Source organism: Salmo salar, unplaced genomic scaffold, assembly GCF_905237065.1.
Source record: "Salmo salar unplaced genomic scaffold, Ssal_v3.1, whole genome shotgun sequence".
Taxonomy (NCBI): domain Eukaryota; kingdom Metazoa; phylum Chordata; class Actinopteri; order Salmoniformes; family Salmonidae; genus Salmo; species Salmo salar.
Window position 1 is genome coordinate 13571 of NW_025548933.1, and position 21430 is coordinate 35000.

Sequence of the window (21430 nt, forward strand, 5' to 3'; positions counted from 1 at the left end):
AGGAAATCCAAAAAGCGTTGGACAGTGCAGGAATTGACCAATGGCAGGTATCAATGAACTGACGAATGACAACCACCAATGCGCGTTTCGTCATATTAAAGGGCGTTCCTGTTATGCATTGAACGCCCATATCAAGAAACACCCCGAATTGCTGGTATGCAATTACACCATATTGAGTTGTCTTAAAAACCACCATGTACAAAATCTCTAATTAAATCCTTGCCTCCTTCTCAAAAATCTATCGGATGACAAAACCAGAGATCTCGTCCCTTTCTGACCTTCTTCTCCAATGGGGTTTTGAGGAAGGAGACTAGGAAGTGAGGATACGAGAGTAAAATGTTGATATTTTACATTCTACCCATGTCCTCTAGTTTAGCACACTGTTGCTTCAAACGGCTTCGTTATGAATGGATTCCTCAGAAAGGAGAGAGAGAGAGAGAGGGACAGAGAGAGAGAGAGATGTATTTCTGCATCAGCGAGTCAAGCAGCTTTGGTCACACCCTTCCCCGCCTACATGCCCCCCTCCCGGGACGAGAGGAGCTTTACCGCCCGCCATGTTGATAGGAGCAGGGAGTCAGAGACGTGTAAAAAGAAAAAGCCTGCTTGGCTAACTAAACTACATATTACGGGAAGGGTGTAAAAGAAGCTTTTTCAAACAACAAAAATAAGTCAACTTTCCTGGGTTTTATTGTTTTGTTTTGTTGATGTTCACTTCTTGATCGTATGGGTTGTAAAAAAAATCCTGGATATTCAGTGTTTTGTTGAGTAATTCGAAAGGAAAATGGTAAGTTATTCATTGTTTTTTGTTTGTTTTCCAGGCTGTTCAATCGCCTTGGCTTTGGGATGCTTTTGGGTGATGTCTCCACCTAGCATTTAAACCTGGCTAGCTATCGTTAGCCAGTTAGTTAGCTAACAAGGTTAGCTTTTTGCTACTACCTTTTTATTATCGTTTGTAGCTAGATAGCTAGCTAACGTTAGCCAGTTAGCTAACCAGGTTAGCTTTTGCTACCACCTTTTTGTATTATCGGTTGTACCTAGCTAACGTTAGCCTGTTAGTTAGCTAACAAGGTTAGCTTTTTGCTACTACCTTTTTATCGTTTGTAACTAGCTGGCTAGTTAGCTAACGTTAGCCTGTTAGTTAACTAACCAGGTTAGCTTTTTGCTACTACCTTTTGTATTATCGTTTGTAGCTAGATGGCTAGCTAGCTAACAGTATCGCGAAAGGTGTTGTAGTTTAGCTAGTGGCCTAGCTACTTTGTTTTGAACATTTTGACCGTGTTGGGGGTGACTCCCTAAATGTTTAAACCCAGATAAAATGCAACAATTGAATAAATCCTAAAAACATGTTAAACAAAAATGTGTTGAAATGCACTTTTTTTACTCTAAACCGAAGGATTGTAGAGAAAGGTGGGAGTTTCTGTCGTTACAACAACTGTTTTGTTTTTTGGGGAATTTTTATTTTCTATAAGTTTTGTAACTAACATGTTCATTTGTTAGTTAACGTTAGTTAGTTTTGTAGATGAACATGTTTTTAAATGAATTTAGTTAGATGTTGTAGTGAAGTCACACAGTTTCTCAACAATTTTAATGTGACAGAAAATGTAAAAAAAAAAAGAATAGCTAATGTTAGCTAGCTTAGCTAACTAGCCGGCTAGCTAGAGATGTATGTCAAGAAAGGCGTTGATGCTAATTTGTTAGTCCAACATAACTGGTTTAAAAAAAACTTCACTGTTTACTCAATAAATGTTTCAGACACTAGTTTTAGTTTGTATACAAAGCTACTAGTGTGTGTGTGTGTGTGTGAGAGTAAAGTTGGGTTTATCATTTAGCTTTAGGTAACCGTTTGGAGGCTGTGTCATTCAGGGTTGTTAGCTAACTACCTAGCTAACTAACTAGCTACTGGCTCCGTTTTTTGTTTTCGTGGAAAAAAAACGAGCTAACTAGACAACTGGGAAGCGTTGTTTCTCATAACTAGTTCATAATATCAGCAGTTTCAATGTGGTTGATGAATCACTGTGTAGCAAGAAATACCACTGACCATATTTCCAGTAAACTATCCATACAGTTCGGTAACTAGTTAACATTGAAAAGCGGAACATCATTTTAACTTATGTTCACTTTATGTAGTTATTAACTATATGGCTATAATGTTTGGGCGCTGCTTTCACCATGTATCATCAGTCGCTGTAACATTTTTATCTCTCAGCACGGTAACATGGTGCAGGACACTGAGCCGGTAATGCCCTGGGGTGTAGCCGGGATGCTGCCCCTCTGCCCAGGCTAGGGAGCAGCTATTGTCTCTCTGTGTGTGTGTGAGATCAGTTTGAGTAAGGGCAGGCCGATGCACCTGTAGCCGGTTCTCAGGGAGGGATTTCCGTCTTTGTCTTGGGCTGGGGAGGAGGACAAAAGGACGAATGACGTCTCGATCAGGGGCACGGGAAGGGGTGGGTGGGTGTGAGAGATGAGTGCTTGGACATTACATTATGTTTAGTATAGATTCATCTCTGAATTGAATTGATAAGCAGTTCTTGACACTTGGGCAGGAGCTCACTGAGCACTGTTAATGAATAAATCAGTGCTTGGAACATTTTCTTGCATGCTTTTTTTTTTAATGAAGCGATAATAGTCAGTGGATGGGGTAGTGTTGTGAGATTAGCTGCATATATCATCTATATGAGTGATGAGGAACTCGGAAGTCTGTGAACATGACCCAGTTTACTGCATCTGTAAAGTTGTAACATTCTAGATGCCAACAATCAGGTTTTTTAGACAGGTGAAATAACTGGCTGGGTTGCTTGTCTAGACACACACTACACACACACACAGAAATACCTATTGTGTTGTCCGCCCAGTGTATCAATAAAGGGATACATTCTGATTTTTGGCAATGAGGCCCTTTTATCTACTTCCCCAGAGTCAGATGGACTCGTTGATGCCATCTGGAAATTTCTAAAGCAGCCATAGGACGTAGAGACGCTGTTGCGCCCTCTTGACAAGAGTGTTGGTCCGTGACATGTCCTCGGTGACGTGGACGCCAAGAAACTTAACTCGTTATGTGGATTGGAGCATGTTCCCTCAACTCCATCCTCCCTATAGGCTGATTCATTGTTGTTTGATTGGTTGGTTATCAGGCTTACAATTGAACTGAGTACAGCAGAGGACTGACGACAACATCCCTGGGGGGCCCCGTTGTTAAGAGTCAATGTAGAAGACGTTTTGTTGCCTCTGGTCTGCCCCGTCAGGAAGTCCAGGTTCCAGTTGCAGAGGGTCTAGACCCGGGGCTCTGAGCTTGGTGTCGCACTTGGAGGGAACAAATAGTGTTGAATGCTTGGAACTGTCGTTAATGAACGGCATTCTCGCAAGAGGTGTTCCTCTTGTCCAGATGTGATGGAAGTGGCATCTTTTGTGGATCTGTTAGGAGTGGTAGGTAAATTGGAGTGGGTCCAGTGTGCCTGGCCTTGATCTGGGCCGTGACAAGCCTTCTCCAAGCACTTCATGATGACGAGGTGAGCGCGACGGAGCGATAGTCATTTGGCCGTGTCGCCATGTTTTTCTATCATTTTTATTTCGTAATATTTTCAATGTCAATGCAAATAGGTCATTTGATTCATTGTTCAGGAGTCTTATGGCTAATTGGGGGTAGATGCTGTTTTTGGATCTAGATTTGGTGCTCCGGTACCGCCTGCCAGTCTTCCTCTGACACTGCCTAGTATATAGGTCCTGGATGGCAGCAAGCTTGAAAGGCTGGTCATGCTACGGGGGGGTAGTTATTTAGGCAGGTTACCTTCGCTTTCTTGGGCACAGGGACTATGGTGGTCTGTTTGAAACATATATATAGGTATTACAGACTCGGTCCGGGAAAAGTTGAAAAGACCCTTTCCTGTTGGTCTGCGCATGCTCTTGAGTACACGTCCTGGTTATCCGTCTGGCCCTGTGGCCTTGTGAATGTTGAAGGTCTTGCTCACATTGGCTACGGAGAGCGTGATCACACAGTTGTCCGGAACAGCTGGTGCTCTCATGCCTGCTTCAGTGTTGCTTGCCTCGAAAGCGAGCAATAAAAGGTATTTAGCCCGTCTGGTAGGCACGATCGCGTCACCAGGCAGCTTGCAGCTGGGTTTCCCTTTTTGTAGTCCGTAATAGTTTGCAAACCCCCTGCCACATCCGATGAGCGTCGGAGCCGGTGTAGTAGGATTCAATCTTAGTCCTGTATTGATGCTTTCCCTGTGATGGTTCGTCTGAGGGCGTAGCTGACGTCGTCACTTATTGATGAAGCCGGTGACTGAGGTGGTACGGTTGAAGTCGGAAGTTTACATATCCCTTAGCCAAATACATTTAAACTCAGATTTTCACAATTCATGACCATTTAATCCTAGTAAAAATTCCCTGTCTTAGGTCAGTTAGGATCACCACTTTTATTTTAAGAATTTGAAATGTTGTTGGAAAAATTACTTGTTTCGTGCACCAAAGTAGATGTCCTAACCGACTTACCAAAATTAGAGTTTGTTAATTAACAAGAAATGTGTGGAGTGGTTGGAAAAACGAGTTTTAATGACTCCAACCTAAGTGGTATGTAAACTTCCGACTTCAACTGTATACTCCTCAGAGACTACCTTAATATTAGACATCGCACACCAGCCGTTATTGACAAATACACCTCCCCACACCTTCTCATTCATTTCTTTATTTGTACTATTTTCTATATTGTAGAATAATAGTGGCGACCATAAACTATGAAATAACACACATGGAATCATGTAGATTTAGATTCTTCAAAGTAGCCACCCTTTGCCTTGATGACAGCTTTTGCACACTCTTGGTATTCTCTCAACCAGTTTCACCTGGAATGCTTTTCCAACAGTCTTTGAAGGAGTTCCCACATATGCTGAGCACTTGTTGGCTGCTTTTCCTTCACTCTCTGGTCCAACTCATCCCAAACCATCTCAATTGGGTTGAGGTCAGGTGATTTGTGGAAGCCAGGTCATCTCATGCAGCACTCCATCCCTCTCCTTCTTGGTCAAATAGCCCTTACACAGCCTGGAGGTGTGTTGGGTCATTGTACTGTTGAAAAACAAATGGTCTCACTAAGCGCAAACCAGATGGGATGATGTATCGCTGTGGTAGCCATGCTGGTTAAGTGTACCTTGAAATCTAAATAAATCACTGACTGTGTCACCAGCAAAGCACCATCACTCCTCCTCCTCCTCCATGCTTCACGGTGGGAACCACACATGCTGAGATCATCTGTTCACCTACTCTGCGTCTCACAAAGACACGGTGGTTGTAACCAAAAATCTCAAATTTGGACTCATCAGACCAAAGGACAGATTTCCACCGGTCTAATGTCCATTGCTCGCGTTTCTTGGTCCAAGCAAGTCTCTTCTTCTTATTGGTGTCCTTTTAGTAGTGGTTTCTTTGCAGCAATTCGACCATGAAGGCCTGATTCACGCAGTCTCCTCTGAACAGTTGATGATGTGAAAAAAATTCTTCATCCAGTTTGAGGTGATTTAATTGTTCTGATGTAGAAGCTCTTTTTTTGGTCATAAGAGACAGTAGCATTTACGTTATGTACAAAATAAGATACAAAGAGAGTGGAAAAACCATACAAAATAGCACAGTTGGTTAGGAGCTCGTAAAAGGGCAGCTGGCGCCATCCTTCTATCCAATTGGTAGTTACGATCTTGTCTCATCGCTGCAACGGACTCGAGAGGTGAAGGCCCGAGAGCCATGCGTCTTCCGCGAAAACACGACCCTGCCAAACTGCGCTGCTTCTTGACACGGTGCTCTCCTTAAAATCCGGAAAGCCAGTCGCACCAATGTGTTCGGAGGAAAAGACACCATCCAACTGACGACAGAAGTCAGCTTGCAGGCAGGCGCCCTGGTCCAAGGAGTCACTAGAGCACGATGAGACGAGGAGGTCCGGGTCGGCAAACCCCCCCTCCCCTTAACCCGGACGACGCCGGGGCAAATTGTGCGCCGCCCCCCATGAGTCTCCCAGTTACGACCGGCTGTGAATTTACACCTGGTGGTTCGGTGCCGAAGGACTACGAGCGCTAGGTATCCTAGAGGGAAACCAGTGGGTCTGTCTCCTCTATACCACCCACCTGGTAGTGTGGTGGATGGGACTACCAGCTCTCTGTAACCTAGAGGGCAACCAGTGGGTCCATCTCCTCTATACCACCTGGTAGTGTGGTGGATGGGACTACCAGCTCTCTGTAACCTAGAGGACAACCAGTGGGTCCATCTCCTCTATACCACCTGGTAGTGTGGTGGATGGGACTACCAGCTCTCTGTAACCTAGAGGGCAACCAGTGGGTCCATCTCCTCTATACCACCTGGTAGTGTGGTGGATGGGACTACCAGCTCTCTGTAACCTAGAGGACAACCAGTGGGTCCATCTCCTCTATACCACCTGGTAGTGTGGTGGATGGGACTACCAGCTCTCTGTAACCTAGAGGGCAACCAGTGGGTCCATCTCCTCTATACCACCTGGTAGTGTGGTGGATGGGACTACCAGCTCTCTGTAACCTAGAGGGCAACCAGTGGGTCCATCTCCTCTATACCACCTGGTAGTGTGGTGGATGGGACTACCAGCTCTCTGTAACCTAGAGGGCAACCAGTGGGTCCATCTCCTCTATACCACCTGGTAGTGTGGTGGATGTGACTACCAGCTCTCTGTAACCTAGAGGACAACCAGTGGGTCCATCTCCTCTATACCACCTGGTAGTGTGGTGGATGGGACTACCAGCTCTCTGTAACCTAGAGGGCAACCAGTGGGTCCATCTCCTCTATACCACCTGGTAGTGTGGTGGATGGGACTACCAGCTCTCTGTAACCTAGAGGGCAACCAGTGGGTCCATCTCCTCTATACCACCTGGTAGTGTGGTGGATGGGACTACCAGCTCTCTGTAACCTAGAGGGTAACCAGTGGGTCCGTCTCCTCTATAGCCTGTTTCTTGTAGGATGATAATGTCTGTATTTCTGATTTCTTTGAAGTCTGGGTTCCTGCTCTTTAGTCTAAAGACAGATGACCTCAAACTTTGTCTATTCCAGGATGAAGATAGTAAAAGCTTTGTGTTACATAGTCTAGTGTGGTTTAGGCTCAGACTTTCTCTCTCTCTCTCTCTGTCTCTCTCTCTGTCTCTCTCTCTGTGTCTCTGTCTGTCTCTGTCTCTCTCTCTCTGTCTGTCTGTGTCTCTGTCTGTCTGTGTCTCTGTCTGTCTCTCGCTCTCTCTCTCTCTGTCTCTGACAGACCCTGTCTGTGTACAGTCCTCCTGCGCTGGGGAGGGGGGGGGTTGTTCCGGGGGGGAGACAGATGGGGGCTCTTCCTCTAGTGTGTGTGTGGGTAAGTGATTTTAAAGCAGCAGATGTCATTAGGTCAGTGCTGTATTCATAGTGGCAGGAGGGGGGGAGGCAGGGTGAGGAGGGAGGTTTGGAGGGAGGAAGGAGATTTGGCAGGAGGGGGGAGGCAAGGTGAGGAGGGGAGAGGGAGGTTTGGCAGGAGGGGGGGAGGCAGGGGGAGAGGCAGGGTGAGGAGGGGGGGGTTTGGAGGAAGGAGTTTTGGCAGGAGGGGGGAGGCAGGGTGAGGAGGGGGGTTTGGAGGGAGGAAGGAGGTTTGGCAGGAGGGGGGGAGGTTTGGCCAGAGGGGGAGGAGGGTGAGGAGGGAGGTTTGGCAGGAGGGGGGAGGCAGGGTGAGGGGAGGTTTGGTAGGAGGGGGGAGGCAGGGTGAGGAGGGGGGAGGCAGGAGGAGGGAGGTTTGGCAGGAGTCACATTTCTGGTCCCTTAAATTGATATGACCCTCTCTCTCGTTCTTTCCCCCCTCTCCCTTCGCTCATCCTCTCTCTTTCCCCCTTCGTTCGTTCGCTCCCCCCTCTCTCTTCTTGTTCTTGCCCCCCCCCGTCTCTCTCCTCAGGTGACGGCGTGGCTGTGTGTGTGGAGATGGTTCTAACAGGCTGTTGTCTGGACGACTGTGGAACACACTGCTGGTCTGCGGAGACGTCCTGAACACACACTCACACTCTGACAACACACACACACACACACACACACACACACACTCACACTCTGACAACACACACACACACACACACTCTGACAACACACACACACACACACTCTGACACGGTGACAACACACACACGACGCTGCCAGTGCAGCGAGAACGGATTCGTATCCACAAACTCTCTCCCCTCCATCATACACACACACACACACACACACACACTCTTGACTGTGTGTCCCAGTCGTGGTAGCTAGCGCGCGTGTGTGTGTGTGAGACCGCCACAATGCCTAGCTCCACTATCAGACGTTCTGTGAAGAACATGGTGAACAATTACTCCGACGCGGAGAAGAAAGTCCGGGAGTCCACTTCCAACGACCCCTGGGGCCCTTCGTCCTCTCTGATGTCAGAGGTGGCCGACCTGACCTATAACGTGGTGGCGTTCAGCGAGATCATGAGCATGATCTGGAGACGCCTCAACGACCACGGGAAGAACTGGAGGCACGTTTACAAGGCGCTGACGCTGCTCGACTACCTGATTAAGGTAAAACTGTTACCAATCAAAAAAAAATCTACAACTTTACTATTCTTGTTATTTGTCTCACGTTGCGTTTTTGAATAAAAACAAGTGTGGATTTGAATGTGAAATGCTGATATTTTTGTTTTTTTTTGGGGGGATGTACTGGGGGGCCCGTTTGCGCTACTCTTTCTGTAGTGCCTTTTTACGGGTCAGATGCAGAGAGGTTGCCGTACCAGGCGGTGATGGCAACCGGTCAGGATGCTCTCGATGGTGCAGCTGTAAAAACCTTTTTTTGAGGATCTGGGGGGGGCAGGTGACAATCTTTTCAGTCTCCTGACGGACGGGGGAAACGCACCCTAACCTAAACAAAGAAATTCATCCTAGCGTTTTGGCTTGGTTTTCTTTGAGCGTTTTCGGTCAGGATCCTAACTGGTATCCCGTATGTAACGTCTGAGATCAAGTTTGGATTCGACCCCCTTTGACATTTTTCCAGACGGGGTCAGAGCGTGTGGCCCCTACAGTGTTTAATATGGTGTGTGTGTGTGTGTGTGTGTGTGTGTGTGTGTGTGTTTCCCAGACGGGGTACAGAGCGTGTGGCCCCTACAGTGTTTAATATGGTGTGTGTGTGTGTTTCCCAGACAGGGTCAGAGCGCGTGGCCCCTACAGTGTTTAATATGGTGTGTGTGTGTGTGTGTGTGTGTGTTTCCCAGACGGGGTACAGAGTGCGTGGCCCTACAGTGTTTAATATGGTGTGTGTGTGTGTGTTTCCCAGACGGGGTACAGAGCGTGTGCCCCTACAGTGTTTAATATGGTGTGTGTGTGTGTGTGTTTCCCAGACGGGGTACAGAGCGCGTGGCCCTACAGTGTTTAATATGGTGTGTGTGTGTGTGTGTGTGTGTGTGTGTGTGTGTGTGTGTGTGTTTTCCAGACAGGGTCAGAGCGTGTGGCCCCTACAGTGTTTAATATTGTGTGTGTGTGTGTGTGTGTGTGTGTGTTTCCCAGACGGGGTCAGAGCGCGTGGCCCCTACAGTGTTTAATATTGTGTGTGTGTGTGTGTGTGTGTGTGTGTGTGTGTGTGTGTGTGTGTGTGTTTCCCAGACAGGGTCAGAGCGCGTGGCCCTACAGTGTAAAGAGAACATCTTTGCCATTCAGACTCTGAAGGATTTCCAGTACATCGACAGAGACGGAAAGGACCAGGGAATCAACGTCAGAGAGAAGAGCAAACAGCTGGTGGTTCTGCTGAAAGACGAGGAGAGACTGAAAGGTGAGGAAGAGGGAGGTGGTGGTACTGCTGAAAGATGAGGAGAGACTGAAAGGTGAGGAAGAGGAGGGAGGTGGTACTGCTGAAAGACGAGGAGAGACTGAAAGGTGAGGAAGAGGAGGGAGGTGGTGGTTCTGCTGAAAGATGAGGAGAGACTGAAAGGTGAGGAAGAGGGAGGTGGTGGTTCTGCTGAAAGACGAGGAGAGACTGAAAGGTGAGGAAGAGGGAGGTGGTGGTTCTGCTGAAAGATGAGGAGAGACTGAAAGGTGAGGAAGAGGAGGGAGGTGGTGGTTCTGCTGAAAGATGAGGAGAGACTGAAAGGTGAGGAAGAGGAGGGAGGTGGTGGTTCTGCTGAAAGATGAGGAGAGACTGAAAGGTGAGGAAGAGGAGGGAGGTGGTGGTTCTGCTGAAAGATGAGGAGAGACTGAAAGGTGAGGAAGAGGAGGGAGGTGGTGGTTCTGCTGAAAGATGAGGAGAGACTGAAAGGTGAGGAAGAGGAGGGAGGTGGTGGTTCTGCTGAAAGACGAGGAGAGACTGAAAGGTGAGGAAGAGGAGGGAGGTGGTGGTTCTGCTGAAAGACGAGGAGAGACTGAAAGGTGAGGAAGAGGAGGGAGGTGGTGGTTCTGCTGAAAGACGAGGAGAGACTGAAAGGTGAGGAAGAGGAGGGAGGTGGTGGTTCTGCTGAAAGACGAGGAGAGACTGAAAGGTGAGGAAGAGGAGGGAGGTGGTGGTTCTGCTGAAAGATGAGGAGAGACTGAAAGGTGAGGAAGAGGAGGGAGGTGGTGGTTCTGCTGAAAGACGAGGAGAGACTGAAAGGTGAGGAAGAGGAGGGAGGTGGTGGTTCTGCTGAAAGATGAGGAGAGACTGAAAGGTGAGGAAGAGGGAGGTGGTGGTTCTGCTGAAAGACGAGGAGAGACTGAAAGGTGAGGAAGAGGAGGGAGGTGGTGGTTCTGCTGAAAGATGAGGAGAGACTGAAAGGTGAGGAAGAGGAGGGAGGTGGTTCTGCTGAAAGACGAGGAGAGACTGAAAGGTGAGGAAGAGGAGGGAGGTGGTGGTTCTGCTGAAAGACGAGGAGAGACTGAAAGGTGAGGAAGAGGAGGGAGGTGGTGGTTCTGCTGAAAGACGAGGAGAGACTGAAAGGTGAGGAAGAGGAGGGAGGTGGTGGTTCTGCTGAAAGATGAGGAGAGACTGAAAGGTGAGGAAGAGGAGGGAGGTGGTGGTTCTGCTGAAAGATGAGGAGAGACTGAAAGGTGAGGAAGAGGAGGGAGGTGGTGGTTCTGCTGAAAGACGAGGAGAGACTGAAAGGTGAGGAAGAGGAGGGAGGTGGTGGTTCTGCTGAAAGACGAGGAGAGACTGAAAGGTGAGGAAGAGGAGGGAGGTGGTGGTTCTGCTGAAAGACGAGGAGAGACTGAAAGGTGAGGAAGAGGAGGGAGGTGGTGGTTCTGCTGAAAGACGAGGAGAGACTGAAAGGTGAGGAAGAGGAGGGAGGTGGTGGTTCTGCTGAAAGACGAGGAGAGACTGAAAGGTGAGGAAGAGGAGGGAGGTGGTGGTTCTGCTGAAAGATGAGGAGAGACTGAAAGGTGAGGAAGAGGAGGGAGGTGGTGGTTCTGCTGAAAGACGAGGAGAGACTGAAAGGTGAGGAAGAGGAGGGAGGTGGTGGTTCTGCTGAAAGATGAGGAGAGACTGAAAGGTGAGGAAGAGGGAGGTGGTGGTTCTGCTGAAAGACGAGGAGAGACTGAAAGGTGAGGAAGAGGAGGGAGGTGGTGGTTCTGCTGAAAGATGAGGAGAGACTGAAAGGTGAGGAAGAGGAGGGAGGTGGTTCTGCTGAAAGATGAGGAGAGACTGAAAGGTGAGGAAGAGGAGGGAGGTGGTGGTTCTGCTGAAAGACGAGGAGAGACTGAAAGGTGAGGAAGAGGAGGGAGGTGGTGGTTCTGCTGAAAGACGAGGAGAGACTGAAAGGTGAGGAAGAGGAGGGAGGTGGTGGTTCTGCTGAAAGACGAGGAGAGACTGAAAGGTGAGGAAGAGGGAGCTAGGAGGTGGTGGTTCTGCTGAAAGATGAGGAGAGACTGAAAGGTGAGGAAGAGGAGGGAGGTGGTGGTTCTGCTGAAAGACGAGGAGAGACTGAAAGGTGAGGAAGAGGAGGGAGGTGGTGGTTCTGCTGAAAGACGAGGAGAGACTGAAAGGTGAGGAAGAGGAGGGAGGTGGTGGTGGTTCTGCTGAAAGACGAGGAGAGACTGAAAGGTGAGGAAGAGGAGGGAGGTGGTGGTTCTGCTGAAAGACGAGGAGAGACTGAAAGGTGAGGAAGAGGAGGGAGGTGGTGGTTCTGCTGAAAGATGAGGAGAGACTGAAAGGTGAGGAAGAGGAGGGAGGTGGTGGTGGTTCTGCTGAAAGACGAGGAGAGACTGAAAGGTGAGGAAGAGGGAGGTGGTGGTGGTTCTGCTGAAAGATGAGGAGAGACTGAAAGGTGAGGAAGAGGGAGGTGGTGGTACTGCTGAAAGACGAGGAGAGACTGAAAGGTGAGGAAGAGGAGGGAGGTGGTACTGCTGAAAGACGAGGAGAGACTGAAAGGTGAGGAAGAGGAGGGAGGTGGTGGTACTGCTGAAAGATGAGGAGAGACTGAAAGGTGAGGAAGAGGAGGGAGGTGGTGGTACTGCTGAAAGATGAGGAGAGACTGAAAGGTGAGGAAGAGGGAGGTGGTGGTTCTGCTGAAAGACGAGGAGAGACTGAAAGGTGAGGGAGGTGGTGGTTCTGCTGAAAGATGAGGAGAGACTGAAAGGTGAGGAAGAGGAGGGAGGTGGTGGTTCTGCTGAAAGACGAGGAGAGACTGAAAGGTGAGGAAGAGGAGGGAGTGGTGGTGGTTCTGCTGAAAGATGAGGAGAGACTGAAAGGTGAGGAGAGGAGGGAGGTGGTGGTTCTGCTGAAAGATGAGGAGAGACCGAAAGGTGAGGAAGAGGGAGGTGGTGGTTCTGCTGAAAGATGAGGAGAGACTGAAAGGTGAGGAAGAGGAGGGAGGTGGTGGTTCTGCTGAAAGATGAGGAGAGACTGAAAGGTGAGGAAGAGGAGGGAGGTGGTTCTGCTGAAAGATGAGGAGAGACTGAAAGGTGAGGAAGAGGGAGGTGGTGGTTCTGCTGAAAGACGAGGAGAGACTGAAAGGTGAGGAAGAGGAGGGAGGTGGTTCTGCTGAAAGACGAGGAGAGACTGAAAGGTGAGGAAGAGGGAGGGAGGTGGTGGTTCTGCTGAAAGACGAGGAGAGACTGAAAGGTGAGGAAGAGGAGGGAGGTGGTGGTTCTGCTGAAAGATGAGGAGAGACTGAAAGGTGAGGAAGAGGGAGGGAGGTGGTGGTTCTGCTGAAAGACGAGGAGAGACTGAAAGGTGAGGAAGAGGAGGGTGGTGGTGGTTCTGCTGAAAGATGAGGAGAGACTGAAAGGTGAGGAAGAGGAGGGAGGTGGTACTGCTGAAAGGAGAGGAGAGGGAGGTGGTACTGCTGAGAGGAGAGGAGAGGGAGGTGGTACTGCTGAAAGGAGAGGAGAGGGAGGTGGTACTGCTGAAAGGAGAGGAGAGGGAGGTGGTACTGCTGAAAGGAGAGGAGAGGGAGGTGGTACTGCTGAAAGGAGAGGAGAGGGAGGTGGTACTGCTGAAAGGAGAGGAGAGGGAGGTGGTACTGCTGAAAGGAGAGGAGAGGGAGGTGGTACTGCTGAAAGGAGAGGAGAGGGAGGTGGTACTGCTGAAAGGAGAGGAGAGGGAGGTGGTACTGCTGAAAGGAGAGGAGAGGGAGGTGGTACTGCTGAAAGGAGAGGAGAGGGAGGTGGTACTGCTGAAAGGAGAGGAGAGGGAGGTGGTACTGCTGAAAGGAGAGGAGAGGGAGGTGGTACTGCTGAAAGGAGAGGAGAGGGAGGTGGTACTGCTGAGAGGAGAGGGAGGTGGTACTGCTGAAGGGAGAGGAGAGGGAGGTGGTACTGCTGAAAGACGAGGAGGTGGTACTGCTGAAAGACGAGGAGGGACTGTAGGCTGGGAGCTTCATGTTGACTGTACTGAAGGCTGGGGCGGTAACCCGGTGTCTTCAGAAATAGACAGTAGGATTTAACACCAGGCGTTGCTGCCTTCTCCTCCACTTCTTACAACACTAAGTTTAGTACAACTGGGACGTCTTAAAGATGTGTCAAATCAATCATATCTTGCTCACGGCGACATCTTTGCATTTTGATTTGCTAGCTGAAGTATCCAATGGCAAGATCAAGCTTCTGGATTACAGCAGAGCTATTCTAGTCTCTACAGATTACATTCCCCTCTTGTTTTCTTCGTTACAGCAGAGATATTCTAGTCTCGACAGATTACATTCCCTTCCTTGTCTTCTTGGTTACAGCAGAGATATTCTAGTCTCGACAGATTACATTCCCTTCCTTGTCTTCTTGGTTACAGCAGAGATATTCTAGTCTCGACAGATTACATTCCCTTCCTTGTCTTCTGGGTTACAGCAGAGATATTCTAGTCTGGGGTAATGTCCTGTCTGGGGTAATGTCCTGTCTATCATAGACCACTCTGTCCAGGTGAGGTTAGTGATGATGATGATGGTATGTTGTCCTGTCCAGGTGAGGTTAGTGATGATGATGATGATGATGATGGTATGTTGTCCTGTCCAGGTGAGGTTAGTGATGATGATGATGGTATGTTGTCCTGTCCAGGTGAGGTTAGTGATGATGATGATGATGGTATGTTGTCCTGTCCAGGTGAGGTTAGTGATGATGATGATGATGGTATGTTGTCCTGTCCAGGTGAGGTTAGTGATGATGATGATGGTATGTTGTCCTGTCCAGGTGAGGTTAGTGATGATGATGATGATGGTATGTTGTCCTGTCCAGGTGAGGTTAGTGATGATGATGATGATGGTATGTTGTCCTGTCCAGGTGAGGTTAGTGATGATGGTATGTTGTCCTGTCCAGGTGAGGTTAGTGATGATGGTATGTTGTCCTGTCCAGGTGAGGTTAGTGATGATGATGGTATGTTGTCCTGTCCAGGTGAGGTTAGTGATGATGATGGTATGTTGTCCTGTCCAGGTGAGGTTAGTGATGATGATGATGATGGTATGTTGTCCTGTCCAGGTGAGGTTAGTGATGATGGTATGTTGTCCTGTCCAGGTGAGGTTAGTGATGATGATGATGATGGTATGTTGTCCTGTCCAGGTGAGGTTAGTGATGATGGTATGTTGTCCTGTCCAGGTGAGGTTAGTGATGATGATGATGTTATGTTGTCCTGTCCAGGTGAGGTTAGTGATGATGATGGTATGTTGTCCTGTCCAGGTGAGGTTAGTGATGATGATGGTATGTTGTCCTGTCCAGGTGAGGTTAGTGATGATGATGATGATGGTATGTTGTCCTGTCCAGGTGAGGTTAGTGATGATGATGATGGTATGTTGTCCTGTCCAGGTGAGGTTAGTGATGATGATGGTATGTTGTCCTGTCCAGGTGAGGTTAGTGATGATGATGATGATGGTATGTTGTCCTGTCCAGGTGAGGTTAGTGATGATGATGGTATGTTGTCCTGTCCAGGTGAGGTTAGTGATGATGATGATGATGGTATGTTGTCCTGTCCAGGTGAGGTTAGTGATGATGATGATGATGATGGTATGTTGTCCTGTCCAGGTGAGGTTAGTGATGATGGTATGTTGTCCTGTCCAGGTGAGGTTAGTGATGATGATGGTATGTTGTCCTGTCCAGGTGAGGTTAGTGATGATGGTATGTTGTCCTGTCCAGGTGAGGTTAGTGATGATGATGGTATGTTGTCCTGTCCAGGTGAGGTTAGTGATGATGGTATGTTGTCCTGTCCAGGTGAGGTTAGTGATGATGGTATGTTGTCCTGTCCAGGTGAGGTTAGTGATGATGATGGTATGTTGTCCTGTCCAGGTGAGGTTAGTGATGATGGTATGTTGTCCTGTCCAGGTGAGGTTAGTGATGATGGTATGTTGTCCTGTCCAGGTGAGGTTAGTGATGATGGTATGTTGTCCTGTCCAGGTGAGGTTAGTGATGATGGTATGTTGTCCTGTCCAGGTGAGGTTAGTGATGATGGTATGTTGTCCTGTCCAGGTGAGGTTAGTGATGATGGTATGTTGTCCTGTCCAGGTGAGGTTAGTGATGATGGTATGTTGTCCTGTCCAGGTGAGGTTAGTGATGATGGTATGTTGTCCTGTCCAGGTGAGGTTAGTGATGATGATGATATGTTGTCCTGTCCAGGTGAGCGTTCCCAGGCTCTGAAGACGAAGGAGAGGATGGCCCAGGTAACCACTACAGGGGCGGTGACACCAGGTCAGGGTTTTGGCAGAGGTTCGTCTCAACCCAACCTGTCGACCTCCTACAGCGAGGAGTACGGCAAGTCAGAGGGGTCACCTGCATCTTACCACGGCTGTGAGTAGACCTAACTCTATTACACACACACACACACACACACACACACACACACACACACACACACACACACACACACACAGATTTAAGATGGTGTCCGAGGGTTTGATTTTATTTTTCCTAAAACTAGTCTCTAATCAAAACTCATCTTTTTTTACCTTTCAGTTCGTTTCATGTTTAGTTTTTAGGGACCTTTTTGGAAACAACTTCACAGACGAAGACCACAACACGTTAAAATCTCCTCCCCCCCAGAAAGTCGCTGGGAGTTATCGCCACCTCTCTGTCAACAGAGCTCGGTGCTTATTATGGGATGTTTTTAGGTTACTAAAATCCCACCTTTTTGGGTAGCATGTTAATGACCATGTTGTAGAAAGACCCTACTGAACCCTTCAAAACACAAAGATTTATATTTGTCTTTGCTGAAATGTATTTTATAACATAAGGAAGTGAAATTCAATCACCAAAGCACGCTAAAACCATGCCACCCTTCTGGAATCTGTTCCTCTTCTCGTGACTGGAATCTGTTCCCCTTCCCTCCTTCACGTGACTGGAATCTGTTCCTCTTCTCTCCTTCACGTGACTGGAATCTGTTCCCCTTCCCTCCTTCACGTGACTGGAATCTGTTCCCCTTCCCTCCTTCACGTGACTGGAATCTGTTCCCCTTCCCTCCTTCACGTGACTGGAATCTGTTCCTCTTCTCTCCTTCACGTGACTGGAATCTGTTCCTCTTCTCTCCTTCACGTGACTGGAATCTGTTCCTCTTCTCTCCTTCACGTGACTTGAATCTGTTCTCCTTCACGTGACTTGAATCTGTTCTCCTTCACGTGACTGGAATCTGTTCCCCTTCCCTCCTTCACGTGACTGGAATCTGTTCCCCTTCCCTCCTTCACGTGACTGGAATCTGTTCCCCTTCCCTCCTTCACGTGACTGGAATCTGTTCCCCTTCCCTCCTTCACGTGACTGGAATCTGTTCCCCTTCCCTCCTTCACGTGACTGGAATCTGTTCCCCTTCTCTCCTTCACGTGGCTGGACTCTGTTCTTCTTCTCTGGAGAGCTCCGTGTTTATCCCTCCTTCACCGTGGAGAGAGAGAGAAGAAACAACACTTCCTCTCTCTCTGGCCCCAGTCACCTCTGACCTTTAGGTCACAGCAGTGGAGCTCCTAGGTCTCGTGTGTGTGTGTGTGTGTGTGTGTGTGTGTGTGTGTGTGTGTGTGTGTGTGTGTGTGTGTGTGTGTGTGTGTGTGTGTGTGTGTGTGTGTGTGTGTGTGTGTGTGTGTGTGTGTGTGGTTATGATAAATGTGGTGGAAACTGTGTAGCAGCTGAATCATCCTACTCTGAAGGAAGCAGAGATCAGCCAATAGAAACGAGGCTGTACAGGCACTGGCCAATGAGAGCGGGGCTGGGGGGGTTAATATAATGGAAGGTGTGGCGTTGTCTTTATGAGACGGGGTTAATATAATGGAAGGTGTGGCGTTGTCTTTATGAGACGGGGTTAATATAATGGAAGGTGTGGCGTTGTCTTTATGAGACGGGGTTAATATAATGGAAGGTGTGGCGTTGTCTTTATGAGACGGGGTTAATATAATGGAAGGTGTGGCGTTGTCTTTATGAGACGGGGTTAATATAATGGAAGGTGGGGCGTTGTCTTTATGAGACGGGGTTAATATAATGGAAGGTGGGGCGTTGTCTTTATGAGACGGGGTTAATATAATGGAAGGTGTGGCGTTGTCTTTATGAGACGGGGTTAATATAATGGAAGGTGGGGCGTTGTCTTTATGAGACCGGGTTAATATAATGGAAGGTGTGGAGGCATTGTCTTTATGAGACGGGGTTAATATAATGGAAGGTGGGGCGTTGTCTTTATGAGACGGGGTTAATATAATGGAAGGTGTGGTGTTGTCTTTATGAGACGGGGTTAATATAATGGAAGGTGTGGCGTTGTCTTTATGAGACCGGGTTAATATAATGGAAGGTGTGGCGTTGTCTTTATGAGACCGGGTTAATATAATGGAAGGTGTGGCGTTGTCTTTATGAGACGGGGTTAATATAATGGAAGGTGTGGCGTTGTCTTTATGAGACCGGGTTAATATAATGAGGTTATTATTGAAGGTGGAAGGATCCTTGTTTTTTCAGTACTTCATTAGCATATTTATTCTTTTCATGACGGATTAAATGCAGTTTATTTTGGGGTTTTTTCCTTTTCATGGTTTGTAGTACTGAGAGATACCAGAGCTATATTTATACTTCACTAGGATCTCTGTCTGTAGGCTGGCTAACTGGCTGGGAGGAGGGCTGGCTGGCTGGCTGGGAGGAGGGCTGGCTGGCTGGCTGGGAGGAGGGCTGGCTGGCTGGCTGGGAGGAGGGGCTGGCTGGCTGGCTGGGAGGAGGGCTGGCTGGCTGGCTGGGAGGAGGGCTGGCTGGCTGGGAGGAGGGCTGGCTGGCTGGCTGGCTGGCTGGCTGGCTGGCTGGGTGGAGGGCTGGCTGGCTGGCTGGCTGGCTGGGAGGAGGGCTGGCTGGCTGGCTGGCTGGCTGGCTGGCTGGGAGGAGGGCTGGCTGGCTGGCTGGCTGGCTGGCTGGCTGGGAGGAGGGCTGGCTGGCTGGCTGGCTGGCTGGGAGGAGGGCTGGCTGGCTGGGAGTAGGGCTGGCTGGCTGGCTGGGAGGAGGGCTGGCTGGGAGGAGGGCTGGCTGGCTGGCTGGCTGGCTGGCTGGGAGGAGGGCTGGCTGGGAGGAGGGCTGGCTGGCTGGCTGGCTGGCTGGGAGGAGGGATGGCTGGCTGGCTGGCTGGGAGGAGGGCTGGCTGGCTGGCTGGCTGGCTGGGAGGAGGGCTGGCTGGCTGGCTGGCTGGGAGGAGGGCTGGCTGGCTGGCTGGCTGGGAGGAGGGTTGGCTGGCTGGCTGGGAGGAGGGCTGGCTGGCTGGCTGGTTGGCTGGGAGGAGGGCTGGCTGGCTGGTTGGCTGGCTGGCTGGGAGGAGGGCTGGCTGGTTAGCTGGCTGGCTGGCTGGGAGGAGGGCTGGCTGGTTGGCTGGCTGGGAGGAGGGCTGGCTGGCTGGCTGGGAGGAGTGCTGGCTGGCTGGCTGGCTGGCTGGGAAGAGGGCTGGCTGGCTGGCTGGCTGGCTGGCTGGCTGGCTGGGAGGAGGGCTGGCTGGCTGGGAGGAGGGCTGGCTGGCTGGGAGGAGGGCTGGCTGGCTGGGAGGAGGGCTGGCTGGCTGGGAGGAGGGCTGGCTGGCTGGGAGGAGGGCTGGCTGGCTGGCTGGCTGGGAGGAGGGCTGGCTGGCTGGGAGGAGGGCTGGCTGGCTGGCTGGCTGGCTGGGAGGAGGGCTGGCTGGCTAGCTGGGAGGAGGGCTGGCTGGCTGGCTGGCTGGCTGGCTGGGAGTTGTGTTCATCCTTGGACTGTACAGACTCCTAGGATACAGTGTGTGTTTGTTGCAGCTTCTTGCTGAAAGGACAAAGCCATCGATCACCTGACACTGTTCGTTCCTACGTGAAGACTGAACAGGAAGTGGATTAGGATGGAGTCTGACTGAACAGGAAGTGGATTAGGATGGAGTCTGACTGAACAGGAAGTGGATTAGGATGGAGTCTGACTGAACAGGAAGTGGATTAGGATGGAGTCTGACTGAACAGGAAGTGGATTAGGATGGAGTCTGACTGAACAGGAAGTGGATTAGGATGGAGTCTGACTGAACAGGAAGTGGATTAGGATGGAGTCTGACTGAACAGGAAGTGGATTAGGATGGAGTCTGACTGAACAGGAAGTGGATTAGGATGGAGTCTGACTGAACAGGAAGTGGATTAGGATGGAGTCTGACTGAACAGGAAGTGGATTAGGATGGAGTCTCAATCAGACTGAACATGTGCAGTTTGATGGACTCCAAGAATTGAAGTTGCAGGCTAGCTCAGTGCTTTAAAAAATCTATATGTATTTGTTTTATTTTAACTTTTTATTTAACTAGGCAAGTCAGTTATGGTAGCAACACAGCGTCGTAGCAACGCAACACGACAACACAGCGTGGCAGCAGCGCAACACGACAACACAGCGTGGCAGCAGCGCAACACGGCATGGTACAAACGTTATTAGGCACAGACAACAGCACAAAGGTCAAGAAGGTAGAGACAACAATACATCACACAAAGCAGCCACAACTGTCAGTAAGAGTGTCCATGATTGAGTCTTTGAATGAAGAGATTGAGATAAAACTGTCCAGCTTGTGTTTGTTGCAGCTCGTTCCAGTCGCTAGCTGCAGTGAACTGAAAAGACGAGCGACCCAGGGATGTGTTCGCTTTGGGGACCTTTAACAGAATGTGACTGGCAGAACGGGTTTTTGTATGTGGAGGATGAGGGCTGCAGTAGATATCTCAGATAGGGGGGGGAGTGAGGCCTAAGAGGGTTTTATAAATAAGCATCAACCAGTGGGTCTTGCGACGGGGAAACAGAGATCACCAGTTTACAGAGGAGTACAGAGTGCAGTGATGTGTCCTATAAGGAGCATTGGTGGTGAATCTGATGGCTGAATGGTAAAGAACATCTAGCCGCTCGAGAGCACCCTTACCTGCCGATCTATAAATTATGTCTCCGTAATCTAGCATGGGTAGGATGGTCATCTGAATCAGGGTTAGTTTGGCGGCTGGGGTGAAAGAGGAGCAATTACGAAAGAGAGAACCAAGTCTAGATTTAAATTTAGCCTGCAGCTTGGATATGTGCTGAGAGAAGGACAGTGTACCGTCTAGCCATACTCCCAAGTACTTGTATGAAGTGACTACATCAAGCTCTAAACCTTCAGAGGTAGTAATCACACATGTGGGGAGAGGGGCAATCTTCTTACTGAACCACATGACCTTTGTTTTGGAGGTGTTCAGAACAAGGTTAAGGGCAAAGAAAGCTTGTTGGACACTAAGAAAGCTTTGTTGTAGAGCGTTTAACACAAAATCCAGGGAGGGGCCAGCTGAGTATAAGACTGTATCATCTGCATATAAATGGATGAGAGAGCTTCCTACTGCCTGAGCTATGTTATTGTTGTAAATTGAGAAGAGCGTGGGGCCTAGGATTGAGCCTTGGGGTACTCCCTTGGTGACAGGCAGTGGCTGAGACAGCAGATGTTCTGACTTTATACACTGCACTCATTGAGAGAGGTAGTTAGCAAACCAGGCCAAAGACCCCTCAGAGACACCAATACTCCTTAGTCGGCCCACAAGAACGGAACGGTCTACCGTATCAAAAGCTTTGACCAAGTCAATAAAAATAGAAGCACAACATTG

At 49.4% G+C, this 21430-nt stretch overlaps 1 protein-coding gene across 1 annotated transcript in view; it reads left to right on the top strand.

Annotated features, from left to right (window-relative positions):
- The first annotated feature begins 299 nt into the window (after nucleotides 1–299).
- Nucleotides 300–21430, top strand: part of epn2 (epsin 2) — a 38725-nt gene continuing 17594 nt past the window's right edge. The window contains exons 1-4 of the mRNA XM_045712890.1: nucleotides 300–317; nucleotides 7910–8540; nucleotides 9615–9780; nucleotides 16005–16175. Of these exons, the coding sequence (XP_045568846.1) occupies nucleotides 8283–8540; nucleotides 9615–9780; nucleotides 16005–16175 (595 nt within the window). The 5' untranslated portion in view covers nucleotides 300–317; nucleotides 7910–8282. The remainder of the gene's footprint in view (nucleotides 318–7909; nucleotides 8541–9614; nucleotides 9781–16004; nucleotides 16176–21430) is intronic.